At 42.6% G+C, this 16,763-nt stretch overlaps 1 protein-coding gene across 1 annotated transcript; it reads left to right on the forward strand.

Annotated features, from left to right (window-relative positions):
- Window positions 1–2,363: 2,363 nt before the first annotated feature.
- LOC141832825 (caffeoylshikimate esterase-like) lies at window positions 2,364–3,714 on the forward strand. The gene is made up of 2 exons (XM_074720200.1): window positions 2,364–2,955; window positions 3,020–3,714. The coding sequence occupies exons 1-2, from the start codon at window positions 2,477–2,479 to the stop codon at window positions 3,558–3,560; spliced, it is 1,020 nt and encodes a 339-aa protein (XP_074576301.1). The 5' UTR covers window positions 2,364–2,476; the 3' UTR covers window positions 3,561–3,714.
- The last annotated feature ends 13,049 nt before the right edge of the window (window positions 3,715–16,763 follow it).

Genomic DNA, 16,763 nt, shown 5'->3' on the forward strand with positions numbered 1-16,763 from the left:
GAGCATCGAGCGCCGAGCAAAAGTCTAGTCGATCTGGAGGATTATACTGGCATCAGGTAATCTCTCTTGAGGGGAGTAGGTGAGGACGCGTTCCCCGGAAGAGGGAACAGTAGGCGTCGGGTCGACCTAGGATTTCCGGATGGAAATCCGAAGTCAGACCCAGACAGTCCGGAGGCTGTCAACATCTCTTTTATCCATTTATGTCCTAACATATTTTGCAGGGACCAAAATGTAACATTTGGTTTCTTTTGGGATTAACATATTTTGCAGGGACCAAAATGTAACATTTGGTTTCTTTTGGGATTAACATATTTTGCAGGGGCCAAAATGTAACATTTGGTTTGCTTTGGGATTAACATATTTTGCAGGGACCTAAATGCAATCTTTGAATTGTTGATAAGCAGCAGAATAAGTTTGCACTGATCGGCTGATATCCACGCGTGCAAGACTTTAATTGGTGCCTCAACGTGTAGATCCTATTTCCAAGGATCTTGATTAACTTTGCAAAAGCTTTAAAAGACACCTCAGCGTGAAGAGGCAGAAAAGAATCTTTGTGGGCTTTTTGTGCTGTCTCGAACGCTTCAACAACACGCTGCTACTCCAACTTTCATCATCTACGTAAAAAATACGTCTTCATTTCTTATATTGGTGGTACAGTTTTATTATAGCATTTGGATTATAATACTTATTGTAAAAAGATTTTCGATATTATAGTTGTTGTCCATCGAAAGCGATCAACGATCGCGGGCCTTGGAGTAGGAGTCGCTCACGGCTCCGAACCAAGTAAATCTTGGTGTCTCTGTGTCTTGTGTTGTTTTTATTCCGCTGTAAGTTTTTCGATTACGAAACAAGTGAAAGCCATGAGCGCTATTCACCCCCCCCCCCTCTAGCGCGATCTCGATCCAACACATTTTATATTAGAAATCTTCATAATTAATCATTTGAAACTGAAGGAAGTGATCTTCAACGAAGGCAAAGAAAGACCATTACAGTGGACAGATCAGGGTGGGCTCAGGTTGGAGGAATGGTTGACTGCCTCCACAGAAAGAATGATTGATAAAATTTAAAAACCCCACAAATGTAAGGTATAATTAAAATATTTTACATAGAAATTAATTAACCAGCAGGATCGGACAAGATGTACACACTGAAGACAGCTATTCAGTTGCCGACGTGAGATCGAGCATTCATCAACGAGATTGGCTCGCTTTCCGATCGATATAAAAGCTCTTGATCAATAATTCGATCAAAGCCAAAAGTTATTTTATATATTGTTACAATTATTTTATATATTGTTATGAGTGTTATGATTCGGTCCGTAAAGACCAATCGTAAGTTAGAACACGTTGGACAGAAGAAGGAAGACTTGACTTGACCCTATATCAGAGTTGACTGGATCCCACTCGTTCTGACTCACTCAGATCCTTACTCGGCCACTCGCCCATCTACTTGGACTCGGCCTTGATCCACCCTACTTCGGGCCACGGTTTGCCTAACTCCCAGTTCAGTTTCTTTGTTCCGTCCGAACCAAGCATCAAGTTGCCGAGGGCAAGAGTCTTACTCTCGACTCACCAAGCATGGTACCCTTATATTCAAGTCGTGTCGATTTTGGTCCTTCTCTCTCAACTTGTCAAATCTCTCAATCAGTCACAATCAAATCTGTTAGACAGTCACATCACCACCACCAAAAGATTATGAGACACAACACTCTAATGATGCGAAACTATAACAGTGAAGGAGCATTCCATCGCAACAAGATGCTTTACATACTTGATAGGGCATCTCTTCTATTGCGCAATATTCTCCTTAATTAATGAAAGACGTCTCTGATAAAATCTCACTGTGCAGAGATTCTCCTTAATTAACGATAAGACAAGCTGGTATAATTCTTTCTTCTCTCTGTCTATATAACCTCCTGATATGATATACACAGGTACGTAATTTCACAATCTTAAAAACTCGCTTTTGCTTTCAAGTTATTTCTTTTTCTTCCTTTTCAGTGACGGACTTGAATGTCATAGTGATCGAGCTACACTCGCTTTTGCTTTCAAGTTGTTTCTTTTTATTCCTTTTCAGTGACTGACTTGAATGTGAGAATGATCGAGCTACACTCCTAACTTTCCTTTTCACTATGTTTATAAGTTCCAGAACTCATCATCTTCTTCTTTCTCATGGCTTCAGGACAACCTTGATGTTGCGTGACTGGTGATGATTGGCAACACGAAGGACCAATTGACCTGTTAATAATTGTAAAGTTTTTGATCCATGAGTTACAAACTGATGGAGCTCTAACAGAAAGGAGCTAGCCATAAATGCCGGCATTGATTATATTGCCCCAACCCACACTTTTCGTACATATGTATACATGGCTTACGCATGAATATGATCAACACTAACGTAATAGCTACGATAGTCTGATCATCTTCTTCTCAAATTCCAGTCTTTAATTTCCAGGAATTTCTCTGCTTTTTCGACGATGATCGATCGCAGCATGGCTCACCCCGTGCACGAGGCCAGCAAGAGCCACCCCATGGGCAGCTTCACCGTGGAAGAGTTCTTCAATAAGCACCGAATCGTTCACCGCGAATCCTTCGTGCTCAACCAGCAGGGCATGAAGATCTTCACGCAGTCGTGGCGGCCGGCGGCGCCGCCGCTGCGCGGAGTCGTGGCGATGATCCACGGCTACGCGTGCGACAGCAGCTGGGTCTTCCAGCTTACGGCCGTGGCAATCGCGAAGCTTGGGTTCCTGGTGTGCGCGCTCGACCTCCGGGGCCACGGCCGCTCCGAGGGCCGGCGGGGGCATCTCCCGAGCGTCGTGCCGGCCGTGGACGACTGCATTGAGTACTTCGAGTCGGTTCGGGCGACGCACCCCGGCCTTCCGGCCTTCCTCTACGGCGAGTCGCTCGGCGGAGCCATGGCCGTGCTGGTCTGCCTCCGGCAGCAGCAGAAAAGCAGGTTGCGTTTTCTTACTTTCTCGATTGTCATGATCACTCCACTGAATTCGAAGCTGTATCGACAGGTTCTGGAGCGGCCTGATCCTGCACGGCGCCATGTGCGGCATCACCGCGAAGTTCAAGCCGCCGTGGCCGCTGGAGACGCTGCTGCCGCTGGCGGCGTGGGCGGCGCCGCGGTGGAGGGTGGTGCTGACGAAGTCGCTGGTGGAGAAGTCGTACAAGCAGGGGTGGGTGAGGGAGCTGGTGAGGCGGAACCCGAGGACGGAGCGGAAATGCGAGTACGCGCCGGCCGCGACGGCGCAGGAGATGATCAGGGTGTGCGGGGAGGTGACGAGGAGGAGCGGCGAGCTGGAGGTGCCGCTGCTGGTGGTGCACGGGGCGGAGGACGCCATCTGCGACGTGGAGTCGGCGATGCTGGTGTACGCGCGGGCGAGAAGCACGGACAAGACGCTTAAGATTGTGGCGGGGATGTGGCACCAGCTGGTCGGAGAGGAGGCGGAGACGGTGGAAGAGGGATTCGGGATCATCTTCGCCTGGCTGATGGAAAGAGCCGAGAAAGCATCTTCTTCCTTCTCCGGCGGCCATGCACCAGTTGATCGACCTTGAATAATTAGCTTCGGTGCATAATTAAACTTCTTAAGAATTAATTCTAAGAATAAATAAAGAGAACTGTTTGTTTCTCGATCGATCTTCTGTAAGAGGATAAAGTCTTAGTCTTTGACACACTAGTGTTCATCATGTCTTCGTCTTCCTAAAGTCGCAAAAATGATCAAAACGCCCCCACCCCTTAATTATTACGGCAGCAAATGAATCCAATATTCATAAATAAGGTTGGTGATGGCCGGTTTGGTGTTCAATTTGATAAAAATTTATTTATATTATTTAATATATATTAAATTAATTAAATAAATAAATTTAAATAATTTAATGAATAAATTTGAATATATATGTATTTTATTTATTAATATTTAAAAATAACATGCGTGAATAATGTTCGAGAATTTTTTTTTTTTTATGAATAATGCTTGTGAATCATGTTTATCAATAAAATTTTTATTAATATATTAAATAAATAATTTTTTTAAAATGAATAAATAAATTTTATTATCAAGTTCAATAACCATCCAAACAAATTTAAAATATGAAAATTTCAAACAATTAACTAAACTTAAATTGAAAAATTGATAACATCTAGACGAACCAAATTAAGTTCGAACTAATTAGCTTGAATAAGTAAATAATTAGCTTGAATATGTATATATTTTATTCATTAATATTTAAAAACAACATGCGTAAATAATGTTTAAGAATAACATTATATTTATGAATCATGTTTATCAATAAATTTTTTATCAACCTATTAAATAAGTAAATAATTTTTTTAAATGAATAAATAAATTTTATTATTAAATTTAATAATCATTTTAAAATATAAATATTTCAAACAATCAAACAAACTTAAATTGAAAAATTGATAACATCTAAACTAAAACCAAACTAAGTTCGAACTAATTAGCTTGAATAAGTAAATAATTAGCTTGAATATGTATATATTTTATTCATTAATATTTAAAAACAACATGCGTAAATAATGTTTAAGAATAAATATTTCAAACAATCAAACAAACTTAAATTGAAAAATTGATAACATCTAAACTAAAACCAAACTAAGTTCGAACTAATTAGCTTGAATAAGTAAATAATTAGCTTGAATATGTATATATTTTATTCATTAATATTTAAAAACAACATGCGTAAATAATGTTTAAGAATAACATTATATTTATGAATCATGTTTATCAATAAATTTTTTATCAACCTATTAAATAAGTAAATAATTTTTTTAAATGAATAAATAAATTTTATTATTAAATTTAATAATCATTTTAAAATATAAATATTTCAAACAATCAAACAAACTTAAATTGAAAAATTGATAACATCTAAACTAAAACCAAACTAAGTTCGAACTAAGCTCAAGCTCATAAAAAAAAATTAAAGTTAAGTTTGAACAATTATTTGAACGGCTTTATTCATTTTAGGCTTGGTTTGACTTAGCTCAATTATTTTATCAAATAAATTTGAACACGACATAGCTTAACTTGTTTACCGTCCTAATTTTTACAATAGCTTTAAACTTTAACTTACGATTCATAATTATTACAATATATATAGAGAAAATTGTTACTTTTCATAAAAGGTGAAATCCATCATTTAGTGACCCCACACAAAGTTGCAATAAACTACGACGAGGAAGAACATTATTTCGACTTCGTCAATAAATCTATCCAGTCAAAGAATTATTACCCTGCTTACTCATTTATGGCCAACCTATGAGCACTCATTATTATTATTATTATTATTATTATTATTATTATTATTATTATTATTTAAATTCTTATTTTTTTAAGTGAGAATTGAAAAACAGATTTGATCACAATCTCCTCTCTAAACTCTAAAATCCTAAACCTTAAACCTAAAAAAAAAATTAAAAATACCAATCAATTTGCCAGGTGTTCATGAGTTACCCATATATGCATGATTGTAAAAAAAACAGTGCTCTTTTAATAAAAAAAAACGTTCTTGAGTTTTTTTACTTTTTCAAAAAAAAACTTGTTTAAAGTCTAAGTAAAACATGGTACTCTTTTTATCATTACGTTAGTATAAGCAAATAGCTCAAAAAACTTGATGATCATTTGATATATAAAATTCATGTTAATAAATAAATTATAACTATTAACTAAAAAAGGCACTTTGTTTTTTTTTGTCTAATGCCAAATGAATTATATATGAAAATGAGAAATAAAAAATATAATAATTTTATTTTTACTTTTTATAATAATATTTCCTTTTTATAATAATTTTAACTAAGGACCCTATGAGAGCCCTTTAGCTTTCCCAAGCAGTTTAACGGTCAAAACACATGAGAATTAGCAAACTGGACTCTGCGGTATTGGCTCAAACTCGACTCTTTTAAGATTACAATGACCAAACACAAACAGGGAGACTGGGAGAGACAAAGAAACCAAACACCTGAGTGATTAGCAAATGATTAATCACTTGAACAACTAAAGAAATGGATTTGATAACGTTATTTGTCATAGATATGGGATCTAAAGAACAAAGCTGAGATGCCTAATAACTTAACAAAGACATGCAAGCTTTGCCGCTACAAGAAAGAGTTAAAAATGCGTTGTGATCCAACTTTACACTTTCGGCAGCACAGTGTCGGAGGGGATCCCAGATTCCGCCTACAGAAAATTAAGCCCCACATAAATCAAATATGCAATTGTAATAAGTCTTGAGCTTTTGGGAATGAAACATTGATGCTATGCTTGAAAGAATTTAAGGGTGTTAGATGCAATTAAACCACTTTCATCCAATAGACTGTTAAGTGCTTTTTCATTCATCAATGGAATCATTAAGATAAAGGATATACTAATTTTGCATTAGACAAAGAAGCAAATGGTTCTACTACCATACAGGACGCGTATTTGTCAATGAAAAATAGGTCTTGCCACTATAGTTTTGCCAATTGATAAAAAGAAAATAGAATGAAGAAAATGTTCCATGACAGGATTCAGATAATGATACAACTAAGAAGTAATCATGAATCACGATAGCTAGAACATAAGAATTATTGGATATTTAATTCTGGCCAGTTTTTGGCAGACAGTCTGAGCTCACCCATTATATGATGTCCTGGTACAGTGTGAGTGTGGGCTCCAGCACCTTTTGAGATTTTTGCTTTCAGGACTGCTTGTCATGGATATCTCATTAATGAAATTTAAAGATTTCCTAACTTATCTTGGAGGTGAACAGAGAGACCCCATCCAATTCAAATATCTGGGTAATTGGTTCTATAGATTGACAGTTGTGAGTGGCATAGTTTTTGCTGTGCAAGGTTGCCATCTACCTATTGTCTGTTGATAAGGATATCCGACAAACAGAAAATATCATTTATTGATCCTTTTTATCTTTACTACTGTTATCTATATGTTCAAGGACTTGGGGAGAGTTATTTAACTCAGATATGGGCTAAATCTCTATATCTCTAAATAGAGTTCAGATGCATTCTTCTAAGACCTCTCTTCTCATGCATTTCACAGACCAAAATATGTGTTATGTGCATGGTGGGGTGACTTACTAGTTCCTAAGTCATAATTTAAATCTAAACCATGAGAAAGTATCATACTCTAATGCCTCATACTACCTGATTTATTCACCAACTTATTTTTGTTTGTATGATTCCTTTTAAATTCTATGTATCTTGATTGAACATGTACATTATGTTAGAAAAGTTTGTAGGTTGATTATTTGTGTTGCATTATTGTTGTCAAGATGTTACCTTTATATCATACATGTGCTATGTTATTCATGTCATTAGTTGTTGTATACTGGATGATTAACTTAGTGTTTACATGGTAACCTAGAGAGCATACTAATTGAATATTTTTTTATTACATATGTGGATTGCATAACAGGTGTATAATGTAGATGAGGCATTGGACCCCTTGACCATGCTTGGCCGGTCCACGAAAGAGATTGGCAAGACTAAACACGCCACACCCGCTCTACCTTTCGTAGTCATGCACGTGTTGAGCGCACACAAGCATCACTCTCCATCATAAAATGCGGAAGTGCATAGGTTCGTACCCATTGGAATTGGTTATTTGTTGCAGTTAGTAATTATTTATTTTATTGTCGTATTGCATAGTGTATGTATCTATTATACACCTTATTCTCAATTATCATACTCCTTGCCCTGCTTAATTTTCCCTATTGGTTTTTTTCCTTTGCTACTGTAGGACCACAAGTGGAAGCTATTTTACATTCAGGTGAGTTAAGATCTAACCATTGCTAGGTGGAGGCTCCAATGATGCTTTACAGTGTATTTCGTAAATTTTAAGTTTTATATTTTTCCCATTGTCATTTATTTCTTACCTATGTAGGAAGAGATGGATCCACTGACAGTTGCTATGGTACCAATACATTGATGAAGAAGCCCAGCTTGTAAAAGAAATCCATTTTAAAATACCAGTTTGTACAGCAGATTATAAATCCCAAATCATTGAAGTGAATTAATTGAAGAAATGTAAGCAATCATAAATCATAATCCAGAAAAATACCTCAAGATACTTTGTCAACAAAGTGGTTGTGTTGACATTGAAACCCTGAACAGGCTCTCCTTTTGTGCGAGAAACATGCAGTTGCTTCCTAACTTGAGTTGCCAGCACCTAGAGTTTTGACAGGAAAAGTCGACCCATTTAAGAAAAAGAAGAAATGGAGAAGGAAACATAAGCCATAAAATTAAGATCTTAGCAAAGTTGCTATATATATAACCCAAGGCACTGCATGTACTAGTAAAGACATTCAAGAGACAAGCAGCGATACCTTGCCTAACTCAACACCCCACTGGTCAAAAGAGTTGATCCCCCAAATGAAGCCTTCAACCGCAATTCTGTGCTCATAAATTGCTAAAAGCTGAGGAATCAAAAACACTAGCATCAGTTATACCTGAATATATTCTGGAAAGTACTGAAGCAAAAAATGAAGAGCATTTACAATCCTTCTAACCAATATGCCACACAGATGTATTGCAAAGATCCTAAATTACATGAAAAATCATGAATTTGCAAGAACCTGTCCGATATTGTATGCATTTAAAGAGGGTAATAGTAGGCTTAAAGAAGGTCGATTGCCGGAGAAGCTCTGCAATCCGAAATAACCATGTTATCACCAGATCCAAAATCACAAATTTGACGCACAGAAACAAGGATAATTTATTTTAAGTAGCACCTTGTGAGGAAAAAGATGGGTAGATACATTCTCAAGGAGCAATTGCTCTGGAGTCTGAAACACCAACATTTGTTAGCAATAAATTTAAAAATTGTAAGCCTTGGAAATCAAACAAAATTAAGGAGGTACCTTTCCATAAGAAAGAGCATCTGGCTGTGCAAAAAAATTTGACATGAGCTCATCATGGTTACTCACTACTTCACCTGAAAGGTAGAAAAGTGAATACAATTTAGACAAAGTATATTAATGGAATCTACAAATGTGAACAAAAGGTAACACATAGTTGAGATAGTTACTTTATGTACCTTTCAGGTAAACAGGCTGCTGGCTTTTGATTGCATCAATAAAATCACAGGGAATTACACGACTCACGCTGAGGAGAAAGCGGTGTCGCGCTCACGCTGAGGAGAAATTGACGCCGATCCTAATTTGTTTGCTCTAATACCATGTTCTCAAAATAATAAAAGAACATTGTAACATTTGTAAGCAGTACATACCTGAGTCCATGCTATCAAAGACTCATGATACATGAGGTTCCATTGTTTAACAGATATGACTCAGGGAAGACATGCTCCTGCGCGGAGACGTGGTGCAAGACGACCACGTAAGAGGACGTTCGATCTCTGATGGCCAAGCCACCAGAGGGGCCTACTGAGGTTGAGCCTGTCTTTCAGGGACAGACTTCTCATGGTATTGCGGGCGCCTCGGCCTCTCATTCTCCGGGGGTCTCTTCTTCGTATCCATCAGTGGACCCCGCAATACCCCTTGCAGCACTCACCATACCCCCAGAGGTATCCACCCCGGTAGTACCCACTATTCCCCCAATAGTACTCACTCCGATAGTGTTCATTGTCCCACCAGCGGTGCCTACTGTATATCAGGCAACCCCTGCTGCTGCATACCCGGCACCTCCACCGGCAATGCCTGTTGCTGCGTATCTAGCACCACCGTCAGCGAAGCCTACAACATACCAAGCATCTCCTCCAATAGTGCATGCTGTATATCAGGCACCTCCTCCAGCGGTGTCTACTGCATACCAAGCAGCCCCTGCTGTCGTATACCCTGATGTACCACCGACAGCCCCTGCTGCTGCATATCCGGCACCCCCACCGGCAGTGCCTGCTACTTCATACCAGGCATCTCCACCTGCAGTAACTTCAGTCGCTCCTGCCTATGTTTATCATGCAGTGCCACCTGCCCCTGCTTATGCAGCAGTACCGGCTCCAGCACATCCGAGTGCACCACTAGAGGTACTTCCCCCGGTGTATCCAGTGGCACACCTTGCAGCATTCACTTCTGGATTTCCAGTGGTATCACTCATAGTACCCGTTCCTTTGGTTCCGCCAGTTCCGGTGGCGATCCATACTCATCCTACGGATTTGATTGCGGCACGAGCTCGGATCTCAGCATTAGCGGAGTCGTTAAAAAGTCAATTCACGCTATTCCCCAGAGAGACCGATCCGAGGGTGGCTCAGTTTTGGATAGAGACTGTGGAGCGAACCTTCTTCTATATGGCTTGCTCCGAGTGAAAAAAAGTAGAGTTGGCTGCCTTCCATTTACGGGACAAGGCTGAAATCTGGTGGGCCACACAGTGCACAATCCTAGGTGAGCAACATATTACATAGGCGAGATTTAGGGAGATTTTTGAGAGCCAGCATTTTCCACTGTCATATCAGATGACGCGTCGTCAGGATTTTCAAGGTCTTCAGCAGAAAGGTCGCACAGTGATGGAATACAATGGTGACTTTAATTGGTTAGCCAAATTTTGTCTTGAATTAGTCACTGAGGACGGGTCTCGTATGCTTCAGTTTGTCCAGGGGTTGGATGGACATCTTCAGGTGAAGATGGCAGGATTTGACATGTCCTCCTACTATGAGGCTTTAGATATAGCTCTTCTGATAGAGTCTGCCCAACAGAGGGCATTTGGGGATAAAAAGAGAAATAAGCAATCAGCTCATAGTTCAATCCAGACCCAGCAGCCACAGGCTACAGGACAACAGTGTGGCGGTCGCAGAGAGTTGGGTCAAATTGCTTCCGGGGCATCGGGCAAGCCCCATAAATCAGGACAATCTTCGTCAGGACGCTTCCGGTTTTCCCGACAGGACCAGAGGCAGTCTGCCAGTGACACTCACTCTACTCGATGTGGGTTCAGAGATCACGTTATATCAGCCTGCTCCCTAGAACAGTCAGTTTGTTATTATTGCAAACTGCCTGGACACATGAGCTGAGATTGTTCGTTGAAGGCTCAGCATGTGGCTTCAGGGGTTTCTATTCAGGGAGGACAGTTTGATCAGACGGGATCACAAAGAGGAGGGTAGAAGGCCCAATTTTCGCATCGCCAGCAGAGACAGCTCTCTCTGCAGTAGCTGTATATGACATGCACGGACAGGAGCACTCCAGTGCCCCTACGGCATCGTAGAGTTTTGTTTCGGGACCTCAATACCAGACTCATGTTCAGTACCAGTCGCAGCCTCTGCTATTGGTTCAGTACCAGACGCAGTCCCAGCCATCAGTTCAGTATTAGTCGCAGTCTTCATATCAGCCTCTGGCTCAGTATCCGGCACCGCCTCACTATCCGCCTCAGTGGCAGACCCAGACCTAGCCACAGCAGCCTCTGACAACGCTACCACCCCCATCCCCGCTAGAGACTAGACGGGTCTATGCAGTTACTAGAGAGGATGCGCAGCGTGTCGATGGATCCGTTTTTCACGGTACGGTTTTACTTTATACATTTTCCGCTGATATACTAGTTGATACTGGAAGGGGAGTTGGCGCAATACTGACCTAGAGGTCACGGGTTCAAATCCTGAAAACAGCCTCTTGCCAAAGACAAGGTAAGGCTGCGTTGGATCCTTTTCTCGTGCACCGGGCTGCCCTTTTTTTTTTTTTATACTAGTTGATACTGGGAGTTCCCATTCATTTAGATCTTCATGAGGTAGTCTACCAATCTCTCTCATGAAGATACGAGAAATAAATGAATGGGAACTCCCAGTATCATCTAGTATATTAGCGGAAAATGTATAAAGTAAAATCGTACTGTGAAAAACAGATCCGTCGGCTCACTGTGCATCCTCTGTAGTAACTGCATAGACCCGTCCAGTCTCTAGCGGGGGTGGGGGTGGTAGCGCTGTCAGAGGCTGCTGCGGCTAGGTCTGGATCTGCCACTAAGGCGGATAGTGAGGCGGTGCCGGATACTGAGCCAGAGGCTGATATGAAGACTGCGACTAATACTGAACTGATGGTTGGGACTACGTCTGGTACTGAACCAATAGCAGAGGCTACGACTGGTACTGAACATGAGTCTGGTATTGAGGTCCCGAAACAAAACTCTACGATGTCGTAGGGGCACTGGAGTGCTCCTGTCCGTGCATGTCATATACAGCTACTGCAGAGAGAGCTGTCTCTGCTAGCGATGCGAAAATTGGGCCTTCTACCCCCCTCTCTGTGATCCCGTCTGACCAAACTGTCCTCCCTGAATAGAAACCCTTGAAGCCACATGCTGAGCCTTCAACGAACAATCTCAGCTCATGTGTCCAGGCAGTTTGCAATAATAACAAACTGACTGTTCCAGGGAGCAGGCTGATATAACGTGATCTCTAGACCCACATCGAGTAGAGTGAGTGTCACTAGCAGACTGCCTCTGGTCCTGTCGGGAAGACCGGAAGCGTCCTGGCGAAGATTGTCCTGACTTCTAGGGCTTGCCCGATGCCCCGGAAGCAATCTGACCCGACTCTCTGCGACCGCCACACTGCTGTCCTGTAGCCTGTGGCTGCTGGGTCTGGATTGAACTATGAGCTGATTGCTTATTTCTCTTTTTATCCCCAAACGCCCTTTGCTGGCCAGACTCTATCAGAAAAGCTCTATCCAAAGCCTCATAGTAGGAGGACATGCCAAATCCTGTCATCTTCACCTAAAGATGTCCATCCAGCCCCTAGACAAACTGAAGCATACGAGACCCGTCCTCAGCGACTAACTCAGGACAAAATCTGGCTAACCGATTAAAGTCAGCATTGTATTCCATCACTGTGCGACCTTTCTGCTGAAGACCTTGAAAATCCTGACGACGCGTCATTTGATATGACAGTGGAAAATACTAACTCTCAAAAATCTCCCTAAATCTCGCCCATGTAATATGTTGCTCGCCTAGGATCGTACACTGCATGGCCCACCAGATTTCAACCTCGTCCCGTAAATGGAAGGCAGCCAACTTTACTTTCTTCCACTCGGAGCAAGCCATATAGAAGAAGGTTCGCTCCACAGTCTCTATCCAAAACTGAGCCACCCTCGAATCCGTCTCTCTGCGGAATAGCGTGAATTGGCTTTTCAACGACTCCGTTAATGCTGAGATCCGAGCTCGTGCCGTAATCAGATCCGTAGGATGAGTATGGATCGCCACCGGAACTGGCAGAACCAAAGGAGCGGGTACTATGAGTGATACCACTGGAAATTCAGAAGCGAGTGCTGCAGGGTGTGCCACTGGATACACCGGGGGAGGTACCTCTAGTGGTGCACTCGGATGTGCTGGAGCCGGTACTGCTGCATAAGCAGGGCCAGGTACCGCAGGTGGCACTGTAGGATAAACATAGGCAAGAGCAACTGGAGTTACTACAGGTGGAGGTGTCTGATATGAAGTAGCAGGCACTGCCGGTGGGGGTGCCGGGTATGCAGCAGCAGAGGCTGTCGATGGTACATCAGGGTATACGGCAGCAGAGACTGCCTGGTATGCGGTAGGCACCGCTGGAGGAGGTGCCTAGTATGCAGCAGACACTGTTGGAGGAGGTGTCTGGTATGCTGTAGGCACCGCTGGCGCTGGTGCTGGATACGCAGCAGCAGGCACTGCCGGTGGAGGTGCCGAGTATGCAGCAACAGGGGCTGCTGGTGGTACCTCAGGGTATACGGCAGCAAGGGCTGCCTGGTATACAGTAGGCACCGCTGGAGGTGCCGCTGGTGGAACAGTGAACACTACCGGAGTTGGTACCACTAGGGGAATAGTGGGAGGTACCTCTAGTGGTGCACTCGGATGTGCTGGAGCTGGTACTGCTGCATAAGTAGGGCCAGGTACTGCAGGTAGCACTGTAGGATAAACATAGGCAGGAGCGACTGGAGTTACTGCAGATGAAGGTGCCTGGTATGAAGTAACAGGCACTGCCGGTGGGGGTGTCGGGTATGCAGCAGCAGAGGCTGCCATCAGGGTATACGGCAGCAGCAGTGCAGTACACCGCTGGAGGAGGTGTCTGGTATGCAGCAGGCACTGTTGGAGGAGGTGTCTGGTATGCTGTAGGCACCGCTGGCGATGGTGCTGGATACGTAGCAGCACACTGCCGGAGGAGGTGCCGGGTATGCAGCAGCAGGGGCAGTTGAGTGGTACCTCAAGGTATACGACAGCAAGGGCTACCTAGTATACAGTAGGCACCGCTGGAGGAGGTGCCGCTGGTGGGACAGTGAACACTACCGGAGTGGGTACCACTAGGGGAATAGTGGGTACTACCGGGGTAGGTACCTCTCGGGGTATGGTGGGTGCTACAGGGGGTATTGCGGGGTCCACTGATGGATACGAAGAAGAGACCCCCAGAAACTGAGAGTCCGAGGCGCCCGCAATGCCATGAGAAGTCTGTTCCTGAGAGACAGGCTCAACCTCAATAGGCCCTCTCTGGTGGCTCAGCCATCAAAAACTCGAACGTCCTCTTACGTGGTCGTCCTGCACCACGTCTCCGCGCAAAAGCATGTCTTCCCCGAGTTATATCTGTTAAAATTATTATCAAGTATTACCAAAGGTACAAAATTGCTAGATTAAACATTTCACCTATTGTCGTATGGAGATGTCCTGTCGCCGCCTAGTCCCAAAACATGACCTTGTCGTAATAACGACTCTAAAATAAAAATCCGAAACACCAAAACCGAAAGGCATCGTATACCTTTGCTCTGATACCAAATAAATTGGTATCAGACAAACTCCGAAAATCCGTAAACACCGAATAACTCGAAAACCTGCTTTGATACCAAATAAATTGTCACGCCCCAGAAGCAATCGCCTGACTGACATAAAACGGTCAGCACCTTCCAAGTCCAGCGGACAATTCCAAAAACCTCGAAAACATACTATATTGGCCTCCATGACTCTAATAATATAAAACAAATAGTAAGGAATCAACTTTTGTAAAACAGAACCATGACTTACCTCTTCTGCCATCCGACAAGCACGCAGCAAAACATAACAACTAGGGCCCCTAGGGCATACATAAATATACCCCAAAATAAACCACGAGTGTAAAATAGTATAAGTCTGAAACATAAATACTGATAACATTAATAAAAGAGTCGAAGTCATCTCGACAGAGGACTAGCAGCGCGGCCCTCCAGACAGACGTCATCCTGAAAAAAAATAAACCAACGAGATGAGCTCAATGAACTCAGCGGATATCTAGCAGACATGCATAATAAGCTATCCCTAGCAGTAATAATCATGTCAGTACAGTCTCCTGAGAGGTAGTAAGAAAATGCACAAACTGAAACTACGGAAGAGCTGTACTTATCAGAATCACCTATCCCGACACAACGACATGAACCGTGCAAACAGATGCAAGGTCGTCAACCCAAATGCATAAGGCCTCCTGTATGTGCATGTCAAACATATACAGCAACCAAAAATGCAGCAAACATAAATAAATGCAATCCATGCAGCATGCACATGATGCAATGACATGTCACCCCTGACGCCAGTCAACCACCGTCACCGACAATGGTGAGGTCGAGTGGGTAGAGCTATGACAACTGTACACTCTGCCATCACTACTCCTGCGTGACCGAGTAGACAGGATGCTGGCGAAGTACACCTATCCTCCTACCCCAAATCACATGGGGGAGCATCGCTCTCATCTCGTCGTCTCATAGTAAGGAGGAGGGATCCCTGTAAGCTACCACGCTGCGGCACCACTACCCCTGAACGGCCGAGCGAAACCCTGACAAAGCAACTGCACACACACTCCTGATGTACCACTAACCCGTGAGTGATAGTATGTGCAAATCATGTAACTGGCGATGGGCTCAGACTACATAGGAGCCGATGATCGCCAGTATGCAATCATGCAAGGATGGTGTATGACACTAATGCATGCAACTCCTACCAATTTATGCCTCCATATAATACGCACCAATTTGGGCATATCAAATGACCTTAGTATTATAAGTCTAGGTATACATGCAAGGTATATCTAGTAGCTAATCAATGCCCAGTAAGGAGCAATATGTCACTACTTTGATGAACATAAATATATATGGCAAGTATCAAGATGATATGGAACTAAACAAATAACAGATAAAAATGGCATACACATGTACCAAGTAGTAACATACCAGGGCAGATATAAAAGCATAAAAATTACTACTAGCCATAACAAAACCAATATATCGGGACGGTCAGCCCTACCATATATTAGGGCAGTCGGCCCTAATATATCGAGGCGGTCGACCCTACCATATATTAGGGCGGTCGGATAGTCGGTCGGATAGTCGTAAATTGCGTAGCAATTTCACTCCTCTGCTATGCAATTTCACTCCTCAATTTACTATATTAGGAGAAATTTCACTCCTCTGCATAGCAATTTCACTCCTCTGCTATGCAATTTCACTCCTCTGCTATGCAATTTCACTCCTCAATTTACTATATTAGGGGCAGAGGAGTAAATTGCTACGCAATTTACGACTGTCTGACCGACCTCTGCTATGCAATTTCACTCCTCAATTTACTATATTAGGGGCAGAGGAGTAAATTGCTATGCAGAGGAGTGGAATTGCTATGCAGAGAAGTGAAATTGCATAGCAATTTACGACTGACCGACCGACTATCCAATCGCCAAATATATAATAAGGGTCGACCGACCTCTGCTATGCAATTTATCTATTCAAAACGTAGAAAGATCTATTCGTTACACTCGGCCCTTACGGTCAAGCTATCTGACGAAACCCTTCTTGTTCCAGGCGTACGACCCTGAGACGAGACGTGATGGTGCT

This window comes from Curcuma longa, chromosome 8 (assembly GCF_044706935.1).
Source record: "Curcuma longa cultivar G26 ecotype Majalengka, Jawa Barat chromosome 8, ITB_CL_G26_1.1, whole genome shotgun sequence".
Lineage (NCBI taxonomy): Eukaryota > Viridiplantae > Streptophyta > Magnoliopsida > Zingiberales > Zingiberaceae > Curcuma > Curcuma longa.

What these genes read in the sequence shown, in the direction of transcription:
- LOC141832825 (XM_074720200.1), top strand. Translation starts at nt 2,477, where the DNA reads ATGATCGATCGCAGCATGGCTCACCCCGTGCACGAGGCCAGCAAGAGC. An exon ending in CGGCAGCAGCAGAAAAGCAG is followed by an intron (nt 2,956 to 3,019) that starts GTTGCGTTTTCT and finishes CTGTATCGACAG; the next exon opens with GTTCTGGAGCGGCCTGATCC.